This window comes from Sphaeramia orbicularis, unplaced genomic scaffold, assembly GCF_902148855.1.
Source record: "Sphaeramia orbicularis unplaced genomic scaffold, fSphaOr1.1, whole genome shotgun sequence".
In the NCBI taxonomy this organism is placed as follows: domain Eukaryota; kingdom Metazoa; phylum Chordata; class Actinopteri; order Kurtiformes; family Apogonidae; genus Sphaeramia; species Sphaeramia orbicularis.
In genome coordinates this window covers 1-25,000 of record NW_021941433.1, presented here as the reverse complement: position 1 = coordinate 25,000, position 25,000 = coordinate 1, and the positions used below count along the sequence as shown (strand labels likewise).

General features: G+C 42.9%; 1 protein-coding gene across 2 annotated transcripts in view; it reads right to left on the bottom strand.

Moving 5' to 3' along the window:
• The window catches only part of LOC115415708 (heat shock 70 kDa protein 12A-like), a 43,256-nt gene extending 18,537 nt beyond the window's left edge, over window positions 1-24,719 (bottom strand). For both annotated transcript variants that reach the window (XM_030129345.1, XM_030129346.1), the window contains exon 1: window positions 24,412-24,719. In XM_030129345.1, coding sequence (XP_029985205.1) covers window positions 24,412-24,451 — 40 coding nt within the window. In that variant the 5' untranslated portion in view covers window positions 24,452-24,719. The remainder of the gene's footprint in view (window positions 1-24,411) is intronic.
• Window positions 24,720-25,000: the final 281 nt, after the last annotated feature.

Here is a 25,000-nt window from a genome sequence, read left to right as displayed (position 1 = left end):
ATGGGAAAATGCCTGATTTACACTGAAAAAAATGCAAAATACAGACGATAATATTATAATGAATTGTGATAAATCACTGAAGAAAAGTTAAATATTGAGAAAAAACATGTTGGAACTGCCACAAAAGTAGCAGTGGGTGTTTTTGGATTAAAATATGAATGCATGCACCAGTAAACACATCCTTACTGCTAAATAATCCATCATCTGCTCAAATATGCACATGCTCCGACTAAAATCTGTCCTGTCTGGGATTTATTTGAATACAACAGAGAAGAAGATAAAAGATACGACAAAACTAAAATTAATACTAAAACTAAACTAAAATTAACCATTTAGAAATAACGAAAACTAATCAAAACTAGCAAACCTGCTCTAAAAACTATGCTGTAAAAAAAAACCTGAAAAAAGACAGTATTATTCCAGCAGCAGGGGTGCCAAAAACTTACTATTAAATAATGGAAAATAACCATCTCACAAAAATACAGCAATTTTCCATAATTCAAATACAGTTTTTTGCCCTAACTTTACATGAGATTTTGCATATTATTTTTTTGACTTTTTAATGTTTAATAAAGAATATTTACATGTATTAAAACAATCCAATTCCCTATAAATATATATATAAATAATTTTCAGTGAGACTCAGTTGTCCAATCCACTGATAAAAACTGTATTTGGACAGTTTATCAGTGCTTATACATGTTATACATTCACAAAAATACATTTATTCAACATTTTTGTTGTGAAACCTCCTGTAATTACACAAGATATTTGTCAATGAACAAACAAGTCTGGTTCAACTGACAGAACTAATACTTCTGTTACTGTTAACTGTCAGTAATTTTATCTGGTTTTCTTTTTTTTGTTTTTTTTACAGTATTAAACTTTAAATTAACAGTTTAATCTCATAAATAGAAAAGAAATATTTGTGAAATTATGATACATTTGCAAATGTATTTTAACTGTAGTTTTGTGAAAAAAGAAAAAATTTCTTTTAAAAAATGGAAATTTTATGGTTATTCACAGTTTTTTTGTGTTATTTTACATTTGACATGTAAAATCACAGTCTAGTTTTGTAATTTCATCGATATTTTCCTGTATCTTAAAAATACAGGAAAAATCTGTAAAATAAACAGTGAAAATTCCGTTAAATTACAGATTTTTTTTTTTTTTGTGTAGTGAGTTCTCAAACCTGCAACCATCACATTTTCAATCAATTTAAAAAAGATTTAAAAGTTTTCCATAGTTTTTCCTTTGGAACTTCTGGTGCGTCTCCACAAACAAACTGGAAAACAAGTGGAGTTTTCAACATGAGTCCAAAAACAGGTGGAATTTTTACCAATGCCAAGATGATGAAGACTTTGGTTTTTCATTTAGATTTTTCTATTTAATGTGAAAAAAAAAAAAGAAAGAAAGCAGAATCTGTCGACACTAAAATGCTTGCAGTGTTTGTTGCTGCTCCTTGTGTGTTTGTTTGTGGACTATAGGAAGTGAAAGGCTTGTTGGCAGACGCACTCGTCTGTCAGTCATGTGCTCGTCTCTTCTCTTCTCCGTGGATGAACACATTAATGTTCTGTGTCTGTGTTTCTATTCTACACACTGACATCCATTTATACTCAAGGTTCTAATCCAATGCACCAGCTGCATGTGGGGGAAAGATTCTAGAACTGATGGTGAAAGAGTTCAGAAAGACTGCAGAGACAAAGTAGGATCTGTGTGAGAAGACAAGAGGTGGAGAGAGGAAGAGAAAGAGAGGGGGAAGAGAGGGAAGAGAAGAGAGAGAAAGGAGGAGAGAGAGAGAGAGAGAGAGTGTCCAATAGAAGACAGAGGTGGAGAGAGGAAGAGCATAAAGGAAGAGAGAGGAGAGAGAAGAGAGGAAGACAAAGAAAGAGAGTTCAGAAAGACTGGGGAGACAAAGTAGGTTCTGTTTGGAGAAGACAAGAGGAGGAGAGAGGAAGAAAGAAGAGAAGAGAAGAGAAGAGAAGAGAAGAGAAGAGAAGAGAAGAGAAGAGAAGAGAAGAGAAGAGAAGAGAAGAGAAGAGAAGAGAAGAGAAGAGAAGAGCCTCATTAAATTCACTGAAAGAGAAGAAACAAAAGACAAAAAGCATCAGACACATTCAACAAAGGAGGAGGAGAGGAGGCAGAGGAGAATGCACGGTCCATCTGAGGCCCTGCCCCCTTTCAGCTCATGTGAGGAACCATTCATCTACATAGGCCCCACCCCCTTTCAGTCCACCACATCCAGTTGGCTGAAAGCCCAGACACACACACACACACACACACACACACACACACACACACAATACATTGCTGACGCAAAATTAGATCTGCTGGTGGTTGTGGAGGTTCATAGGTTGTCCTCACCATCCTAGAACACTTCCACACTAATGCAGATATTCTGTCCCTGTCATTCACACACAAGAGATGTTGGTCCAGTGTCTGTAACAGACATGTGCATGTGTCTGTAACAGACATGTGCATGTGTCTGTAGCAGACATGTGCATGTGTCTGTAACAGACATGTGCATGTGTCTGTAACAGACATGTGCATGTGTCTGTAACAGACATGTGCATGTGTCTGTAACAGACATGTTCATGGTCTGTAACAGACATGTGCATGTTTCTGTAACAGACATGTGCATGTGTCTGTAACAGACATGTGCATGTGTCTGTAACAGACATGTGCATGTGTCTGTAACAGACATGTGCATGTGTCTGTAGCAGACATGTGCATGTGTCTGTAGCAGACATGTTCATGTGTCTGTAACAGACATGTGCATGTTTCTGTAACAGACATGTGCATGTGTCTGTAACAGACATGTTCATGTGTCTGTAACAGACATGTGCATGTGTCTGTAACAGACATGTGCATGTGTCTGTAGCAGACATGTTCATGTGTCTGTAACAGACATGTGCATGTGTCTGTAGCAGACATGTTCATGTGTCTGTAACAGACATGTGCATGTGTCTGTAACAGACATGTGCATGTGTCTGTAGCAGACATGTTCATGTGTCTGTAACAGACATGTGCATGTGTCTGTAACAGACATGTGCATGTGTCTGTAGCAGACATGTGCATGTGTCTGTAGCAGACATGTTCATGTGTCTGTAACAGACATGTGCATGTGTCTGTAGCAGACATGTTCATGTGTCTGTAACAGACATGTGCATGTGTCTGTAGCAGACATGTTCACATACATCAGTGTGTCATCTGCATATGTACAGCCTCAGTACAAATACACACCTGTCCTTCTGTCTGTCATCTGCCCTTTTATGGGTTCTATGGAAAAGCCCAAACTCCACCCACTCATCCATCATCATCATCATCATCATCATCATCATCATCATCATCATCATCACATTTCTATTTTCTTTCAGGTCTACATTTGGAGGGGGTGTGGTCTTTGCTTGTAAACACAGCTGTTTTCAGTGGGTTTTGATCTGTCTGGTGATGGTATTATATGTATTATATTTCTGGAGCATTGCACTGACCTGTGGGCAGTGCTGTGGTGGTCCTGGGTCAGAGGGTAAACTCTAAATGTTTGCCTTTTTTTGAAGTAGTCCAGAAACAGTGAGCTGTCAGACTGCAGTACTGAATGAACCTGAACCTCCATCAGTGGTGTTTACTCACTGTTATAAACAGATCCTGACTGGATCAGGTCCAGTTTGTAGGTTTTACTGATCACACAGGCAGCTGCAAGAATTTAAATTAAGGAATCAAATGACTGATTAATCCATTAATCGTTCGTTGGTTGACCTTGTCGATTGATTAACAATTAATTGATAAGCGGTGATTTTCCTGAGAACCTGAATTTCTCATTCGATCAGGTCTATAAGAATAAAAGCTAAATATGGTTTCTATACTTGGTGATAAAATCATGTCATATTCGTTAATGATTGATTTATTGATCCATTGGATACAAAACAGACAATGACATTTAAGGAGTAGAACAAAAGAAATTCAACAGAGAAATAAAAGAAAAGAAATAGATCTGAAGAGAGACAGGTTACAACAAATGGACATTTATGAGTTTACATCAGTGACATGATGGAGTGAGATTAGAGCGGAGACAGGTGTGGAGAAGTGTGGACAGGTGGAGAAGTGTGGACAGGTGTGGACAGGTGGAGAAGTGTGGACAGGTGTGGACAGGTGGAGAAGTGTGGACAGGTGGAGAAGTGTGGACAGGTGGACAGGTGTGGACAGGTGTGGACAGGTGTGGACAGGTGTGGACAGGTGGAGAAGTGTGGACAGGTGTGGACAGGTGGAGAAGTGTGGACAGGTGGAGAAGTGTGGACAGGTGGACAGGTGTGGACAGGTGGACAAGTGTGGACAGGTGGACAAGTGTGGACAGGTGGACAAGTGTGGACAGGTGGAGAAGTGTGGACAGGAGTGGACAGGTGGAGAAGTGTGGACAGGTGTGGACAGGTGGACAGGTGTGGACAAGTGTGGACAGGTGTGGACAGGTGGACAGGTGTGGACAAGTGTGGACAGGTGTGGACAGGTGGACAGGTGTGGACAAGTGTGGACAGGTGTGGACAGGTGGACAAGTGTGGACAGGTGTGGACAGGTGTGGACAGGTGGAGAAGTGTGGACAGGAGTGGACAGGTGGAGAAGTGTGGACAGGTGTGGACAGGTGGACAAGTGTGGACAGGTGTGGACAGGTGGACAAGTGTGGACAGGTGTGGACAGGTGTGGACAGGTGGACAAGTGTGGACAGGTGTGGACAGGTGGAGAAGTGTGGACAGGTGTGGACAGGTGGACAAGTGTGGACAGGTGTGGACAGGTGTGGACAGGTGGACAAGTGTGGACAGGTGTGGACAGGTGGAGAAGTGTGGACAGGTGTGGACAGGTGGACAGGGTGACTCCCCCATTCTTCACCTTCAGTTACTGATGGCAGTTGTTTTCTAATACAATGAATGAGTTCAGTTTAAATATGACAAACGTGTTTTCACTCTGAGGTATGAAGTGGGAATGGTGCTGGGAACTGTTCCCTAAACTACTACTACTATTATTATTATTATTATTATTATTATTATTATTGTTATTTAAAGCCATGATTGGTTAACCTCTAGCTAAAATCTGTCTCATGCTTTTTAATGTCATGTTTTTTTCTTGACTATTTACATGGATCATCTCATTTCTTCTGTCGACAACAGATAATATAATTATAACAGATGGAGAGAAGAGCCAAACGGTGCATTATTACCTAGAACCATGAAACTATGACTGGTCTATGGAACAGAAAAGAGACAGAAGGAGGGATGGAGGTTCCTGTAGATGACACAGGCTTTGTGTCACTCACAGGAAATGCCTTCAAACTTAGTGTGAACAATGGTTTTCCTTCCTGTCTGTCTGGAGTGGAAACTCGGATAACAGCCCACTCCTAAATACTCCCAATGACAGAGGACCGTTCCATAAAGTCCCATCCGACCGTTCCGTAAAGTCCCATCTGATTAGAACAGCTCAGCACTGTGTTGATATCAACGACAACATGTGGTTTGATTTACGGTTGCACTGACCTGATATTAGGATCGGATATCGGCCCTGGTATCAACATTTTAGCTGGATCATGGATCTGTAAATGCAACTGATCCATCAGACCGATCCTTCCTCTTTAAATTTTTGCGACATGGGCTCCGTCGTGCATGTCCAGAGTAGAGTAGAGTTGTTTGAACTCAGACAGGACCATGGAACTAAGGTTCTGTGGTTTGGAGGTCCTTCAGCCGAACACCAACAGTTCCACGGCAGTTTGGAACATATGTACAGTGACAGTTTCCAAAGGTGGAGGTGGAACTGACCAATACAACACCAACATTTAATGAAGAACCTGCACAAGAACCACACAAAGGAACAGCAGGAACTCCAGCAGCTCCACAGATCAGATGGAGCCTGGAGGTAGAACACAGCTAACGTTGGCAGATGCTCTACAGAGACTGTAAATCAACAATGATATTGGATTGTTATCGGGTATCGACCGATACACAAGGCCCCAGCATCGGTATCAGCATTAGGGCTGTGTATTGGCAAGAATTTGGCGATACAATACAAATCACAATACTAGGATCATGATGTGATATATCGCAATATATCTCGATACTGTTTAAAAGGTGATAATTTTTGTTTTGTTTCTTTTTTAAAAATATTATTCCTGGAAAAACTTATAGTTCAGCATTTGGATAAATAGAGTTTTAATATGTGGCTTTACCAGAACAAAAAAATCACACAAATAAATAAATAAATAAACAAATAATGTCTTACACACATTACAGTTTATGATCCTGTTTAAATGTTCATATTCTGTTGCGAAAAGAATCCATAGTGTTCAGTGTCTGAATCATCCAACATCAGAACATTATTTTTGTGCATTCCCAATAAAAAAAAATTACATTTGCCTCTTTCAGACAGTAAAAAGTGCTTTTAGGATGCTTGAAATAACCATTATTAATTTCAAAAAACTACATGTATGACCTGTAGTATCAAATCAAATCAAATTTTATTTCTATAGCTCCAAATCATAACAAAAGTTATCTCATGACACTTTACATATAGAGCTGGTCAAAACCAGACTTTAAGCCAATCTATCACAATACTACTTTTGTAGTAAACAAACAACAGAGCAAAATACCCATGTGAATATAGAAATAAAAGAGCATGATAAACAAAAAAGAAAAATAGGACCAATGGTCCTGTATCTTAGCGTCCAAATTCAAAGTTCTGGTAAATGTATCCAGATCCATTTATTCTCACCCAGTTCTGTGTATTTATTCTATTACAGAAATAGTCCATGTTTTGCTCATATTCAATCAGATCTGTAAAAAATTCAAATTCACACTTGATATCATTGATACTGATTTATTGGATCAATCCACTTCCTATCTGTTACAATGGGAACATTTGTCAAAGTGGCACCAAATCCAGAATCAGATCCAGATGGAAATAATTTCAATCCCTTGTGTTGACATCATCATACAGAAGCTGTAGACCAAGTCTGAAGTCAAACAGAACTGGAGTTTGGGAGAAGAAGACGATTGAAATGTTTTCCCCATAAGAGCCCATGTGAAATTTTGTGTCAGTTCCAGATCCAGAAGAAGATCCTGATCAGCATGTGGACATTATGTTTGGGTCATCTCCCCATCAGGGCTGGACTGGAGACATTTACACTGGAGATCATTTAGATTTACTGAGTTATTGCATCAAACCATTTCATATGTCTGATAATGGGGACAGTTTTTAAAGTTGCACCAAATCCAGAATCAGATCCAGATCCAAATAATTTCACTAACTTTTGTTGACATCATCATAAAGAAGCTGTATACCAAGTTTGAAGTCAATCGGAATTGTAGTTTCGGAGAAGAAGACGATTGAAAATTTTGTAACGGACGCCAGACACCACACGGCGACAGTATCTCCCAGCCTGTCGGCCGATAAGCTGACTATGAACCTCCACCATGTCTGCACTTGAATAAATACTTACAAATATTGATACAGTACTTTTTAATATTGATACAGTATCATTAAGTGAAATATCGTGATATATTGCAGAGCCGATATTTTCTTACACCTCTCATCAGCATCGGAACTGAAAAAGTCGGATTGGTGCCTCCCTATTTGGACTGGATCCACTCCTCACTCACTGCAGATCGGATTCTGGTGCCAGACTTTAGTCGGAGCATGTGCACATTTGAGCAGAGGATGCATTATTTAACAGCGAGGACGTGTTTACTGGTGCATGTGTTCATATTTTAACCCAAAAACACCCACTGCTTCTTCTGTGGCAGTTCCAACATATTTTTTTCTCTATATTTAACTTTTCTTCAGTGATTTATCACAATTCATTACAATATTATCTTCTGTATTTAGCATTTTTTTCAGTGTAAATCGGGCATTTTCCTGTATTTAATTCCCTGATCATGTAGATGTTCATTAAAGCTCAGAGTAAATTCAAAGATTATTTAATACAAAACAAAACAAAAAAACCCAGACAAAACGGAAGAAAAACGGTCTTTTTCAGTTTGTCATTAAGTGAACATAAACCCATCTGTGCCTGGTGCATCACACACATCTGTTCTGAACGGTCTTAAAGGATGCAGCAGTCCACTTCAAACCTGCCCACATCATGGATTCAAATCCAGGCCAGATCCTGTCTGTGTGACGCTGGCTTTTCTGCAGCGAAGGCAGCGAAGGCCTTCCACTGATTCTCCAGCACTGGTGCTTGTATACACCATGGGTTTGTCATTACACCAGCTGTCTGATTTTATTTAAACCACTGCTGCGTCTGTCAGGAAAACTGTAAATGTGTTCACTGTAAAAAATGAATATGTGACGTAGATAAACTGATCTGAAGGTGGAATATTTAACTGAAAGATCAGTTTTAGATTAATTTACTTATTTAGTCTTAATCTTGTTCAGATTATTTGACTCGTTCCCAGTATTTTCCTCTTGCTTGACCACTGACATATTACAACGAATTTAAACAATATTTAGAATAAAACTAGGAAAAAAAGTATGGAGGACACAGGGACTGTTTATAGAGGACACAGGGACTGTTTATAGAGGACACAGGAACTGTTTATAGAGGACACAGGAACTGTTTATAGAGGACACAGGAACTGTTTATAGAGGACACAAGGACTGTTTATGAAGGACACAGGAACTGTTTATAGAGGACACAGGAACTGTTTATAGAGGACACAGGAACTGTTTATAGAGGACACAGGAACTGTTTATAGAGGACACAAGGACTGTTTATAGAGGACACAGGAACTGTTTGTAAAGGACACAGGAACTGTTTATAGAGGACACAGGAACTGTTTATAGAGGACACAGGAACTGTTTATAGAGGACACAAGGACTGTTTATAGAGGACACAGGAACTGTTTGTAAAGGACACAGGAACTGTTTATAGAGGACACAGGAACTGTTTGTAAAGGACACAGGAACTGTTTATAGAGGACACAGGAACTGTTTATAGAGGACACAGGAACTGTTTATAGAGGACACAAGGACTGTTTATAGAGGACACAGGAACTGTTTGTAAAGGACACAGGAACTGTTTATAGAGGACACAGGAACTGTTTATAGAGGACACAGGGACTGTTTATAGAGGACACAAGGACTGTTTATGAAGGACACAGGAACTGTTTATAGAGGACACAGGGACTGTTTATAGAGGACACGGGGACTGTTTATAGAGGACACAAGGACTGTTTATGGAGGACACAGGAACTGTTTATAGAGGACACAGGGACTGTTTATAGAGGACACAGGGACTGTTTATGAAAGACACAGGAACTGTTTATAGAGGACACAGGGACTGTTTATAGAGGACACAGGGACTGTTTATAGAGGACACGGGGACTGTTTATAGAGGACACAAGGACTGTTTATAGAGGACACAAGGACTGTTTATAGAGGACACAGGAACTGTTTATAGAGGACACGGGGACTGTTTATAGAGGACACAGGAACTGTTTATGAAGGACACAGGGACTGTTTATAGAGGACACAGGAACTGCCTATAGAGGACACAGGAACTGTTTATAGAGGACACAGGAACTGTTTATATGTTTATGTTTATGTTTACGCATTTGGCAGACGCTTTTTTCCAAAGCGACTTACAGGGGAAAACCAATTAAATCACTCAATCAATCAAATTTTATTTATATAGCGCCAGATCACAAAAAAGTTATCTCTTGACATTTTATATATAGAGTTGGTCAAAACCAGACTCTAAGTCAATTCTACAGAAACCCAACAGAATCCTTGTGACTGGTGACAGTGGCGAGGAAAAACTTCCCTTTAACAGCAGAAACCTGGAGCAGACCCAGACTCCTGGAGGATGGCCGTCTGCCTGGACCAGTTGGGGTTTAAGAGAGAGAGTAGAGAAGGGGAAAAAGAGACAGCGATAGAGATAGGGACTGGGGGAGAGAGGGAGAAGGGGGGAGTAGGGGGAGACACATGGAGGCGGTTGAGGATAAGTGAGTGGTGATGATGAGGGCAGGAGAGAGGCCGGACCACCGCAGCAGGTCCAGAGATAATCGTGAAAGAATCTGTGGTTGTCCTGGGAAAAACCTTATTAGAATATTTAAAATGGAATGTTTGAAAGTGCTAGGACAGGAGGTGCTCTCGGAAGAGCTGGGTCTTCAGGAGCTTCTTGAAGATAGGCAGGGATGACTCTGTTCTTGTAGCACTTGGTAGAGCGTTCCACCAACGTGGAACGACCCATGAAAAGAGCCTGGATTGTCTTGTACAAGGTCTGGGGACCACCAGCCTATGTTCCCCAGACGAGCGGAGTGGTCGTGGGGCGACATAAGCTTTTATTAGTGCACCTAAGTAGACAGGAGCAGACCCACGGAGAATTCTGTAGGCTAGGATTAAAGATTTTAATTTGATGCGGGCAGCTATGGGTAGCCAGTGGAACTCAATGAGTAAGGGGGTGACATGTGCCCTTTTAGGCTGATTGAAGACCAGACGCGCTGCTGCATTCTGGACCATCTGTAGTGGTTTGACAACACAAGCTGGGAGGCCCGTTAGAAGAGCATTGCAGTAGTCAAGACGGGAGATAACCATAGTCTGCACCAGGAGCTGGGTGGAGATAACCATAGTCTGCACCAGGAGCTGGGTGGAGATAACCATAGTCTGCACCAGGAGCTGGGTGGCCTGTTGGGTTAGGTATGGCCTGATCTTTCTTAGGTTGAACAGAGTGAAACGGCATGATCGGGTGACAGAGGCAACGTGATCCGTGAAGGTCAACTGATTATCAATCATGACTCCCAAGTTACGTACTACACTGGTAGGAGCCAGAGGTATGGAGTCAATAGTGATGGAGATGTCCTGCTGTATGGTTGGCTTAGCTGGGAAGAGCAGCAGTTCAGTTTTGGACAGGTTCAGCTGAAGGTGATGGGCTTTCATCCATGCAGATATGTCAGAGAGACAATCTGAGATCCGCACTGAGACTGTGGAGTCATCAGGTGGGAATGACAGATAGAGCTGGGTATCATCAGCATAGCAATGATATGAGAAGCCGTGTGAGTGGATGATCTGACCGAGTGAGGTGGTGTATATGGCAAAAAGGAGGGGGCCCAACACAGAGCCTTGGGGGACCCCCGTGGTGAGGCGGTGAACTGCTGATGTGTGCCCTAGCCAGGACACACTGAAGGACCGACCAGTGAGGTAAGACTGAAACCAGGAGTGGGCGTGGCCTGTGATGCCCATGTTCCAGAGTATGGATAACAGGATATCATGATTGACAGTGTCAAATGCTGCTGATAAGTCCAGTAGAATGAGTACTGAAGACTTGGCTGCTGCTCTAGCCTCTTTCAAGGCTTCTGTCACAGACAACAGAGCCGTTTCAGTGGAGTGGCCGATTTTGAAGCCAGATTGGTTGATGTCCAGGAGGTTATTTTGGGAGAGGAATTCTGTGACCTGTTTGAAAACAGCCCTTTCAATGGTCTTAGAAAGGTATGGGAGGAGTGAGACTGGTCGATAATTCTCCACTTGAGTGGGGGTGAGGGAAGGTTTTTGGAGTAGTGGTGTTACCTGCGCTTGTTTAAATACTGTAGGAAATGTTCCTGAAGTCAGTGAAGCATTCATCACATGTGTGATTGGTGCTGTGATAGTAGGGGCAACAGACTGTAAGAGGTTGGATGGAATAGGGTCCAACAGGCATGTTGTAGGACGGCTAGAGGAAAGGAGTTTAGACACCTCGTTCTCTGTGAGGGGAGTAAATGAGGGGAATGACGCAGTTGGGCTTTTATCAGTTGAGTTAGTAGTAGCCATAGTCAGGGGAGAGGAAGCAGTGTGTGATGATGATGATGTTGAAGAAGGAGGCGTGCAGTCTATGGGTGGATCAGTGAACTGACTGCTGATAGTAGACACTTTATTTGTGAAAAATGAAGCAAAATTGTCTGCTGTCAGATTAGTAGTGGGCGGTGGAGGTGGAGGGTTGAGTAGTGTTTTAAAGGTTGAGAATAGTTTCTTGGTGTCGGTGGCAGAATGAATTTTGTTATTATAGTAAGCCTTCTTCGCAGCAGTGACACTGGATGAGAAGGATACCAATAGTGACTGGAATGTGATCAGGTCAGAAGAGCTTTTTGTTTTGTGCCATTTTCTCTGCGGCTCTGAGGTTGGTACGCAGCGACCGGAGGTTATCATTGAGCCATGGGTGGGACTGGGAGGATGGAGCGGGTCTAGTAGATAGAGGGCACAGATTATCCAGACAGGAGCTAAGTGTAAAGCACAGAGACTCAGTGGCATCATTAACCTCTAAGGAGGAAAAAGTGCTGGGGGGAGGGAGAGCGGAGGCTACGACAGTGGAGAAGTGGGTGGGGGACAAATTGCGGAGGTTGCGGCGGAAAGAGACCATGGGGGAGGGAGCAGAGTGTTTTTCAGGGAGAGACACACTGAACTGAATGAAATAGTGGTCAGACAGGTGTACAGGTGTGACTGTGAGGGCATCTGTGATGCAGTTTCGGGTGAAAATGAGATCGAGCTCTTTACCAGCTTTGTGGGTTGGAGGACTGTGAACCCGCTGTAGCTCAAAAGAGAGTATTAGTGACATGAAATCTGAGAAGCTGGGATTGTCTAAGTGGATGTTCATGTCACCGAGGACTAGCATGGGGCAGTCATGCTCTGGGATGGAGGAAAGCAGAGTGTCAAGCTCATCAGGAAAATCACCCAGTTGCCCTGGTGGACGATAAAGGACAATTATGTACAGTTTGACTGGTGCTGTCACTAGGATGGCATGGTATTCAAAGGAGTTGTATTTGACTGAAGGTAGGAGTTGATTGTGTTTCCATTTGTTGGAAATTAACATACCCACACCACCTCCTCGTCCAGATGGACGAGAGGTATGAGAGAATGTGTGGTTGGTAGAAAGTGCGGCTGGGGTTGCATTGTTTTCAGGCGTAATCCAGGTTTCAGTGAGAGCCAGGATGTCCAGTGTGTGATGGTTGGCATAGGCAGCAATAAAATCTGCTTTGTTCACTGCAGATTGGCAATTCCATAACCCTATAGAGAAGGACGCACCAATGACTGCGGTGTATATTAATGGGCGGAGACTGGTGATAGTACGATGCCTTTTAGCAGTGTGAAACCCCATACGTGAACCGAAAGAGGACACAGGGACTGTTTATAGAGGACAAGAGGAACTGTTTATAAAGGACACAGGAACTGTTTATAGAGGACAAGAGGAACTGTTTATAGAGGACACAGGAACTGTCTATAGAGGACACAGGAACTGTCTATAGAGGACACAGGAACTGTTTATAGAGGACAAGAGGAACTGTCTATAGAGGACACAGGAACTGTCTATAGAGGACACAGAAACTGTTTATAGAGGACACAGGAACTGTTTATAGAGGACACAGGAACTGTTTATAAAGGACACAGGAACTGGTTACAGAGGACAAGAGGAACTGTTTATAGAGGACACAGGAACTGTTTATAAAGGACACAGGAACTGTTTATAGAGGACACAGGAACTGTCTATAGAGGACACAGGAACTGTCTATAGAGGACACAGAAACTGTTTATAAAGGACACAGGAACTGTCTATAGAGGACACAGGAACTGTCTATAGAGGACACAGAAACTGTTTATAAAGGACACAGGAACTGTCTATAGAGGACACAGGAACTGTTTATAGAGGACACAGGAACTGTTTATAGAGGACACAGGAACTGTTTATAGAGGACAAGAGGAACTGTCTATAGAGGACACAGAAACTGTTTATAGAGGACACAGAAACTGTTTATAAAGGACACAGGAACTGTTTAGAATGGACCAGATCAGTTGGGTACAGGGTTGAAGTGGATCAGGTCCTTATGGTACAGGGTTGATCATTAGGTTTTTCTCCAGTTGTGGTCCCAGACTCATTAAACTCCTTCAGACGTTTTCCTCCGTTCTGAAATGAACTGAAGCCTGTTCTGTTTCAAACACTGACTGTGCTGGAGCTGCATGAGGACTCAAACTGTTGAAAACTGACTGGAACCTCCAGGACCGGACCAGGGTGGACTTTGTTTTTGTGTTTGTCTCTCTTCATTTATATGCGAGTCACGCCTCAGCAGCATATGAAAGCAGTCGAACCATGTGACTGAGCAGGAGGATTTACAACCAGCAGGACCACTGAAGACCTGAACTAGAGGCCAGGCCCAGGACCACTGAAGACCTGAACTAGAGGCCAGGCCCAGGACCACTGAAGACCTGAACTAGAGGCCAGGCCCAGGACCACTGAAGACCTGAACTAGAGGCCAGGCCCAGGACCACTGAAGACCTGAACTAGAGGCCAGACCCAGGACCACTGAAGACCTGAACTAGAGTCCAGACCCTCCAACACTTCAGCAGGACCACTGAAGACCTGAACTAGAGGCCAGACCCAGGACCACTGAAGACCTGAACTAGAGGCCAGACCCAGGACCACTGAAGACCTGAACTAGAGGCCAGGCCCAGGACCACTGAAGACCTGAACTAGAGGCCAGACCCAGGACCACTGAAGACCTGAACTAGAGTCCAGACCCTCCAACACTTCAGCAGGACCACTGAAGACCTGAACTAGAGGCCAGACCCAGGACCACTGAAGACCTGAACTAGAGTCCAGACCCTCCAACACTTCAGCAGGACCACTGAAGACCTGAACTAGAGGCCAGACCCAGGACCACTGAAGACCTGAACTAGAGGCCAGACCCAGGACCACTGAAGACCTGAACTAGAGTCCAGACTCTCCAACACTTCAGCAGGACCACTGAAGACCTGAACTAGAGGCCAGACCCAGGACCACTGAAGACCTGAACTAGAGGCCAGACCCAGGACCACTGAAGACCTGAACTAGAGGCCAGACCCAGGACCACTGAAGACCTGAACTAGAGTCCAGACCCTCCAACACTTCAGCAGGACCACTGAAGACCTGAACTAGAGGCCAGACCCAGGACCACTGAAGACCTGAACTAGAGGCCAGACCCAGGACCACTGAAGACCTGAACTAGAGGCCAGACCCAGGACCACTGAAGACCTGAACTAGAGTCCAGACCCTCCAACACTTCAGCAGGACCACTGAAGACCTGAACTAGAGGCCAGACCCAGGACCACTGAAGACCTGAACTAGAGGCCAGACCCAGGACCACTGAAGACCTGAACTAGAGTCCAGACCCTCCAACACTTCAGCAGGACCACTGAAGACCTGAACTAGAGGCCAGACCCAGGACCACTGAAGACCTGAACTAGAGGCCAGACCCAGGACCACTGAAGACCTGAACTAGAGGCCAGACCCAGGACCACTGAAGACCTGAACTAGAGTCCAGACCCTCCAACACTTCAGCAGGACCACTGAAGACCTGAACTAGAGGCCAGACCCAGGACCACTGAAGACCTGAACTAGAGGCCAGACCCAGGACCACTGAAGACCTGAACTAGAGGCCAGACCCTCCAACACTTCAGCAGGACCACTGAAGACCTGAACTAGAGGCCAGACCCCCTTGAGCTTCAGCAGGACCTCAGTCTTCTCCACACACTTCCTCATGTTTCCATTCTCTGCACTGTTCCCGTTTCCTCCCTCTTTCCCGTCAGTGTGTAGCCCCTCCCCCTTCCTGGAAGTCCCATCCCTCCACACAGGGTTCATATCTGGACCATGACACAATGCCTCTGGGGGGGGGGGGTTCTTTCAGTGTACAGTCCCAGTGTTAGCTTAGCCTCTCAGGTCAGTACTCACTTCTGCAGTTACAGTTTGAGGTCAGATTCATGTTTGTGAGTCTGTTCTAAAGTGGAGATCTGATCCAGTTCACATGTACATGAAAGTTTGAAATGTCAAATCCAACAGGAAGTTCAAGGTCAAGGTTCCTTTATTTATACCCGTAGGTAGATTTGTTTTGCAGTCTAGGTGATTGCCTCGGCATTACAACAACATTTACATTAAACATACAAGACAGGTACTTAGGGTTAGGGTCACGCTCACAGACCGGACAAAAAGTGCTCAGTGTTCCACCGTTCATCTGTACAGCAGCATGGAGAAGGAAAAGAATAAAATAAATAAGATCCTATAAATAAAAACAAGATGCAATAAAACACCATAAAAACCAGTAAAGATAAAATAGAAACAATCTGGGATAAAAACCAGAATAAGAACATAAAATTTAAAAATTTAAAAATTTGAAGTAACAATAATAATAAATGGAGCAAAGAAATGAGATAAGTAACTAAATAAGTTAGTAAAGTGCAGTGTCACTGTTTCTTCTTGAGTTCAGTGACGGCGACAGGAACAGCTGTTTTTATAAACGCTGTGTCCTGAACCTGGGACTAAGAACCTGCGTCCAGAGGAAAGGAGCTGAACTTCACCTGGTAAAGGATGGAGTCATTGTTCAGAACTGATGGAACCATCAGAACCATCCTCTGGACCTGTTTAGTGGACAGGGAGGAGGGGCCAGACTGGGACTGACCAATCAGGCGACTGGACCATCTGACTATTGGATTTAGTGAGTTTCTCTGAAACTGAGGTCTGACCGAACCACGGCACCAGACAAAAAGATGAAACAGACTCAGTAAAAGAACGATCAAACCCAGTTCAGATGTTGGGTCCATGTGGAAGTGTTCCAGTGTTCTAAGGCAGTGGAGGCGCTGATGGTCCTGTTCACACACATCTGCAGTTTTCACTAAAACTCAGTTTTTCATCAATTATCGTCCCAAAGGTATTTGTCTGAGTGCACTTGCTCTATAGTCTGACCTTTAATTACAGTGACTCTGTGCCTGTCCTGTTTCTTCCTAAACTCGATGATCATATCTGTTGTTTCAGATCAGTTCAGGTGAAGGTGGGACTCCTCACACACTGGACCCAGTCATCAGTGACAGGACTGGACTGGTCTGCCCCTCTGTGAGCAGGCTGACAAGGACTGAGTCATCAGCATACTTAATGATGCTCCTGTTTTCACATTCACTCTGACACACATTTGTGTAGAGGATGTAGAAGAATGGAGACAGGAGCCAGGCTGGAGGAGAACCAGTGGAGGAGAACACTGGGTCTGACAGAACCCCATTCATCTTCACTCTGTGACCTGTCTGTTCAAAAGTCTAAAATCCAGCCCATCAGATTTTTACTGATCTTAAACTGTTCTAAAAGCCTTTTAATTCAAATGTGGGGCTGGATTGTGTTAAAAGCGGAGGAGAAGTCTACAAATAAAAGCCTTGCAGATGACCTTTACCCTCCACATGTTTAAAAATCCTGTTGAACAGAGTCAGTGTGGCGTCTTCCACTCCTCTGTTGGGCCTGGATGTAAACTGCATTGGATCCAACTCCTGCTCTGTCTCCTTTAAAATCACAGACTGAACCAGCTTCTCACAGACGTTCATGACTACTGAGGTGAGAGCGACAGGCCTGAAGTCATTTAAAGTTCTTGGACGGCTGGACTTAGGGACAGGGACCACCACAGCATCCTTCCAGGGAGTGGGCACATGCTGTGTCTGCAAGGACTGATTAAAAATAAACTGAAATACAGGACTGAGTTCATCAGCACAGGATTTGATAAGACGGCCACTGCTGTTGTCAGGACCCTGGCTCTGGTTCATCTTTACAGAGCTGAAAGCCTTTGTGACATCATTCAGTTCAATGGCAGAGTGCTGCGTGTCCTTCAGGTCCTGTTTCAGCTCGAAAACATCTTTACTAAAATCAAAAGAATTAAAACAAACATAAAAACTATTAAGGGCAGTTCACGTCTAACTGGGTCATATTTTCTGTTTTTAGGCTCTGAATTCCAAATCAGTCGTATTATCTGTGGTTCTGCTGGTACCAGGCTGTGGTTCTATGGGTTGGACTGTTCTGATGTCACACAAATAAATACATTAAATAGAACTATTACATTAATTTAAGATGAAAATGCTATAAGTTCAAAATCACCTGTCAGTCATTGAACATCTGTGACATTCGCTTTAACACCATGGATGAGTCGACCTGAGGATGATTTAAACACTGACAAATGTGGCATGGTACTAATGGTACATATGGTACTATGGTACATATAGTGCCTATGTATATATGTATACAGGAACCATTATACTGGTTCCTGATAACTGGTTCCAGTATACTGGTTCCTGTTTGGGATGTAACAATATGAAAATGTCATATCACAGTTATTGTGACCAAAATTATCACAGTTATCGTTATCGCAGTATTGTTGAAATGTGTTCAAAATGTTCAAAAAGTACTAATACACACACTGAAATAATTTAACCAAGTTGTATTTTGAAAAAAAAAAAAAACTAATACAGTAACATGCACACTGTACTTTCTGCTGCAGAAACATTCAAATAGTAACATGTAAACAACAAACATACAAATGTGCATTAAAGCTGGAACCTTATGGACACAAGAGATATCTGCACCAGGGTGGAACTGAGAGGATCTGATCAATATCAATGCCATTATCAGTTCTGCTGATCAATCCAATTCCTTATCAATTCTCCTATTGATTCCTGAGGTGTTTTTAAGTGTGAAAAAAAGTAGTTGGACAGGTCAGAGTGGAGTTTGAACATTTTCAGATCAAAGCCTTCCCAGAACAAACAGGAAGTGAAACACAGTCAGATTTAACTGAACTGTTTAATGAACAAATGTAAATATTGTGAAAGAATGAGGATTTTAAAACATGTTAGGCTGATCTGATCCAGACTGGTCAGTGGTTCAGTCCTGGTCAGTGGTTCAGTCCTGGTCAGTGGTTCAGTCCTGGTCAGTGGTTCAGTCCTGGTCAGTGACAGACCAACCACAACAGCGTCCTCTGGTCCAGTTCCTGTGGTGGTCAGTCAGTGTTTGTCCAGTGTCAGTTCCTTCAGTTGATAACTCCTCCTGTCCTTTGGTTTTTACACACATCATGTGTCTGTGTCCAGGTTGTAGTTCACTCATTTGAACTGACAGGAGTTTGTCCTCAGTATCTGTATTCAGACGGTTTCTCTGCTGGGTGAGGATCTGAATCAGTGGGGGCCGGGGAGGGGTTCACACTAGCGCGGACCAGGTCTGTCCGCTCACTTGCTAGGACGGACTGAGTCCGTGCGTGTGCTTGTTCGGACCGACCCGCAGTCGGACGGACCGGGTCCGTGCGGGAGCCACTATCCCCAAACTCTGCAGCTCTGTCTGTGCAGGTTCCTTCAGCATGTTTTCAGAGGCCAAACATTACAAACTGCACACACACATACCTGGAGTGGAGCTGCTTCTGCAGGAAATGAACAGTACCGTGAGTTTTCTAGGTGCGGTAATCGAACACGGTTATCATAATAATTACAATTTAAACAGTCATACTAACCGTCAGAAACTTTACTGCGGTTTATCATTATACTGCTTATCATTACATCCCTAGTTCCAGTATACTGGTTCCAGTATACTGGTTTTCTTGGTGGACATATAAACTGGTCTTTTCCCTCTGTGTCTTCACTGACTTCATGGATGAAACCATATCTTCTTTTTCCTCCTGTTGCAGCTGATCAATACATTAGATCAATAGTGTGGATGAGCTCCAGTAAACCATGGCTCTGTGTCCTATGGGTGCAGAGGAGAGAACACTTCTACTTATGTTCTCCTGTCCAAAAGATGCACAAATGAAAGATGAAATTGTAAAATTGCTGTTTTTTTTCTCAGGAGACATTTAGTGCTCTACAGAATACATGTACTGGTTAAAGTTACTGTCAGTGAGTTTTATTAAAGAAAACTGTAACTGACTCATGTTTTGTCTTTAGATTATGGAAATGGAACAAAGGAAAAAGAAAACCTGGATTCACCGAAAACACTGAAAAAACAAGAAAGGCACTCAGAGAGTGCAGACCTCCACCAAGACACATCTGTCGTCTCCCCCACCACCAATCACCACCAAAATTTAATCATTTCTTTCTTGTGCCAGTATCAACATTTCCTGATAATTTGCTGAAAATCCGCCCATAACTTTTTGAGTTATCCTGCTAACAAACAAACAAACAAACACACACAAAGGAAAGCGATCACAACACCTTCTGGCAGAGGTAATCACAAAACATGCACATTTAAAAACAATTCACGAAGAAACTAATCTGATCAAAAGTGATCACTTCACTTAGATATTTAAATATAGATCTGTACAATATAGATGTGTTCCTGCAGGGTGTGGGACTGCCTCTCAGAAGGCCTTAAAGCCCCTCCCCCCAAATATGAACGCATGTGATGTCCAGTCCTGACTCACCACATCCTGCTCTTTATGGATATTATTGATTCTTCTATCGACAAAAGACCAAACCAGTGGAAAGGATACACTGTAAAAAATTTTTTTTTTTAATTTTAAAAATTTAAAAAAAAAAACGGTATTATTCCAGCAGCAGGGGTGCCTGAAAAAATACTGTAAAATAACGGAAAATAACATCTCATAAAAATACAGTAATTTTCCATAATTAAAATGCAGTTTTTTGCCCTAACTTTACATGAGATTTTGCATATTTTTTTTTACTTTTTAATGTTTAATAAAGAATATTTACACGTATTAAAACAATCCAATTCCCTATAAATATATGTATAAATAATTTTCAGTGAGACTCAGTTGTCCAATCCACTGATAAAAACTGTATTTGGACAGTTTATCAGTGCTTATACATGTTATACATTCACAAAAATACATTTATTCAACATTTTTGTTGTGAAACCTCCTGTAATTACACAAGATATTTGTCAATTAGCAAACAAGTCTGGTTCAACTGACAGAACAAATACTTCTGTTACCGTTAACTGTCAGTAATTTTATCTGGTTTTCTTTCTTTTTTTTTTTTTTTTTTACAGTATTAAACGTTAAATTAACAGTTTAATCTCATAAATAGAAAGTAAATATTTGTGAAATTATGATACATTTGCAAATGTATTTTAACTGTATTTTTGTGAAAAAAGAAAAAATTTCTTTTGAAAAACGGAAATTTTATGGTTATTCACAGTTTTTTCATGTTATTTTACATTTGACATGTAAAAGCACAGTCTGCTTTTGTCATTTCATTTATATTTTCCTGTAACTTAAAAATACAGGAGAAATCTGTAAAATAAACAGTGAAAATTCTGTCAAATTACAGATTTTTTTTTTACAGTGTACTCTGGACCTGTCAATCATCTAAGATACAACCCTGATCTCATGAAACCACCTCATGCATCGCCACAGTTCTGACACATGTGACCTGACGGACCCACACACTTGTTATTGTTATTCAGCATCATTTAATCACATGTCAATCTATGCAAGCATCTTCAGTTCACATAACCCTAACCCTAACCATAACCCTAACCCTGTCCTTTAAACCCTATGACAAACATTTGACAATAACGACCTACAGGAGGGTTAGGTAGGGTTAGGGCTGCATCTGCTTGTGTGTTCCTCAGTTCACCTTCCAACACTGACACTGGCGTGTGTTTCCAGGTGGAAGTGACTCAGCAGATGTTCCGTCGGTTTCGTTATAGAACACCACTGTGCTGCCAAAGGCCTGAAAGGTCAGTCCTCTGTATGTGTACGGGGAACACTAGAACCGACCGAACCATGTGCACTGAAGGACCGGCTCTGACAGATCTGGAACCACGGCCCTGTCCTCCTGTGCACTGCTTGAACACCCATGAAGATAAGATAAGATAAGATAAGATAAGATAAGATAAGATAAGATAAGATAAGATAAGTCAGACTTCATTGATCCCAACATGAGGAACTGTCTCTGTTGACAGCAGCCAAAACACTGCATTTCCTGTCGTTCTAAAAACACACACTTACACATGGGACGCCTCACTGATGAACCAAACAGAAAGAATAAAGAAAAGCAGGAGAACTCGTGTCATGGCGCCATGCTGAACTACTCACATACTCTAAAATATTACCCATGAGCCTCAGCGGCTGAAGTCATAGAGGAGGTCTCAAACTGGTTCTGCCAAATGGAACTAGCAAAGCCAAAAGTACAAACTACACATTATAGAAACAGAAGAATTTCAAGCTCTGTAACTTGGGGTCCATTTGTGAAATGCATCCTGGGAGTTGTAGTCTACAGTAGTGGTTATTCTGCAACTGGCAACCTAAGACTAAAACGACATAAAAACTCTGGAAACAAAACAAAAACTACATTTATAGAAGTAATGATGTCAATCAGATAAGTGTAGGCAGGATACTGGGTGGATGTGTCCCCCACCCCAGACCACGTAGGTGTCCCCCATATATATATATATATATATATATATATATATATATATATATATATATATATATATATATATATGTATATATATGTATATATACACACACACACACATATATTAGTGCTGGGCAGCGATGAAAATTTTTAATCGCAATTAATCACATGGATTTCTGTGATTAATCACATAGTTATATAGTTATATTCGGGGGGGGGGGGGGGGGGGGCATCAACAGCGTGTATTTCCTTTCAGTGATATTTCAGACTGCAGTACTCCACTGATAAAAATAATCGCACATGTCAGTGCTTCTTCTCCCCCCACCATCTGAAGACATTTCAAATGAAAATGTCCATGGAACAGTCCGCTACTGTTACACATGTTTATGTCCACACATGTTTATTTACACTTGTGAGTGATTGACAGGAGTCTTAGTCCCACTAATCAGTACTAATACTAATAAGCCCAATAATATGTGATGTTCAGTTGTTCAAAGCAAGCAAAGGGGGCCCTCTAGTGGTGGGAATAAATGTCACTAACGTATGTTTTGTCCTTTCGGTGTTACCGTAGTCAGTTCAGACAGAAGAAGGAACTAACTAATAAAATAAAGACAAAATAATTCAATTAGTTATGTCTATTAATGATATGCATATTCACGGAGAATGCACAGATGTAATTATTCTAAACTTAAATTGACTGCTAATCCAACAGTCACATGGTAAATAAGTCCAGGTTAGTTCAAAGGCGGGCATATTTAACACAACCAATGAATTTACATAAACTTAACATGAACCTGCAGAAAGAATTAGCAACCCATCTGCAACTGCTAGCATAAACCAATTAGCTTAAACATGCTAATAACACATTGTAATAAACACATCCAAAATAACATCATAAACATGTTTCTAACGGCACGTTTGCATGTGAAATTATTTAGAAACAACAGAATGACTGACACGTACAGGCGTTGAACTGCAGCAGTTCCACACAGCTGGATTCGGCATTACTGGGAAAGTTCGCTCTTTTCTCCTCTCAGCTGCACGTGCACACAGCACCGGCGTTTGGTGCGTGTGGAGCGCCAAAATAAAAGCATGAGTTTCAAAATAAGAGTCCGTATGTATAAATGAACTAAGACTTGCTTGAAAGGCAGAACGGCATTAACGGGAGATTTAAAAAATTGTCGGTTTTATTTAATGAATGCATTAGCGTGGTAATAATGTGTTAACTTGCCCAGCCCTACTATATATATATATATGTATATATATATATATATATATATATATATATATATATATATGTATATGTATATATACACATATATAATGTATATCCAGGCCTGTATGTGCTCAGTGTGTCCGTCTACAGCAGACTGTGCTGATGTCATCAGTTCCAGTGTCCTCAGTGCATAAATGTGCCTGTTTTTTATTTTTTTTTATATAATGTGCCTGTTGCCTGGTGCATTCTGTCCAGCTGACTTCAGTAGTTCAGGCTTTTTTGGGGTTTTTTTTGTTTTTTTTTAGTAGTTCAGGTCTGTGCAGCTGATCTGCGGAACTACTGTCAACTCCACCCATGTGACGTCACAAGGCGGACAGCCCAAACCCAACAGCAGACCAGACTGTGGGAGTTAGTGTTCTGAGCCTGGAAGACACAACACTGGGAATACTGGGAGTGCGGCTGCGCTGGGCGGTGATGAGCATGCGTCACCTGAGGACGGCAGACACAGCACTGAGCATGCGTCACCTGAGGACAGCAGACACAGCACTGAGCATGCGTCACCTGAGGACAGCAGACACAGCACTGAGCAGCACGGCAGCTTTTTTTTTTTTTTTTTGCTGCATTGACTCAGAAGTCTGCTGGGACAGGACCACGTGATCAAAGTCTGCATCGTTCTACAGGATTCAAACACATCCAACACAGCACCGACAGGAGCCCCACACACACTGGGGGGGGGGGGGGGGGTCCTGAGCCGCAGTCATAAAGTTGTCCCGTCGCCATGTTGGTGCCGGTCCGTGCAGACCAGACCTAGGCCCAGACCCAGACCCAGACCCAGGCCCAGACCCAGACCCAGGCCCAGACCCAGACCCACCCCCGTCCTGCTACAGTATGTGACGTAAACAGCCTTTAGCTGCACCATGAAGTGGGCTCGACACGTGAACGCGTCCCACACGAGACCACACCAAACAAACCGCGTCCGTGCACGCGCATGAATAATGGCTGTAACTGTGTCCAGAGCTGCGGTCCGGTCCGGTCCGGTCCGGGTCGGTTCTTACCTGCTATGAGCCTGTGCTCTGCCGTGTCCTTGTCCGTCATCAGGTCCTTCCGTGTCTCCTCCTCCAGAACCTTCTCTCTGATGCAGCTGCACCACGCAATGGTCCTGCTTTTACCGGGAACCGGACCAACACACGGAAACTACTGCAGCCGTGCGCGCGCAGCCGAGCCCAACCGGACCGACCTGGAACTGAAGTCCTGCTGTGTGTTCAGAGGGTTCCGAAGCCCATGTGAGCGGAAAGGGGGGAGGTCCGGGGTCCGGTTCAGAGCGGTGGGGGGGGCAGTGAGGATCAGGACGGAGGATGTTGGACCCCAGACTGCTGCTGCTGGGACCGCCCCTCCCATACCCCTGCCCCTCCCATACAGCCCCCCCCATACAACCCCCCCCCCCCCCCCCCCCCCATACACCCCCCCCCCAACTGGGCTGGAATGCTGCTGCAGCTCTGTTCAGGACATCCGGTGGAGAGGAGAGAGAGAGGGGAGAGGAGAGGAGAGAGGAGAGGAGAGGAGAGAGGAGAGGAGAGAGGAGAGGAGAGGAGAGGAGAGAGAGAGGAGAGAGGAGAGGAGAGAGAGAGGAGAGGAGAGAGGAGA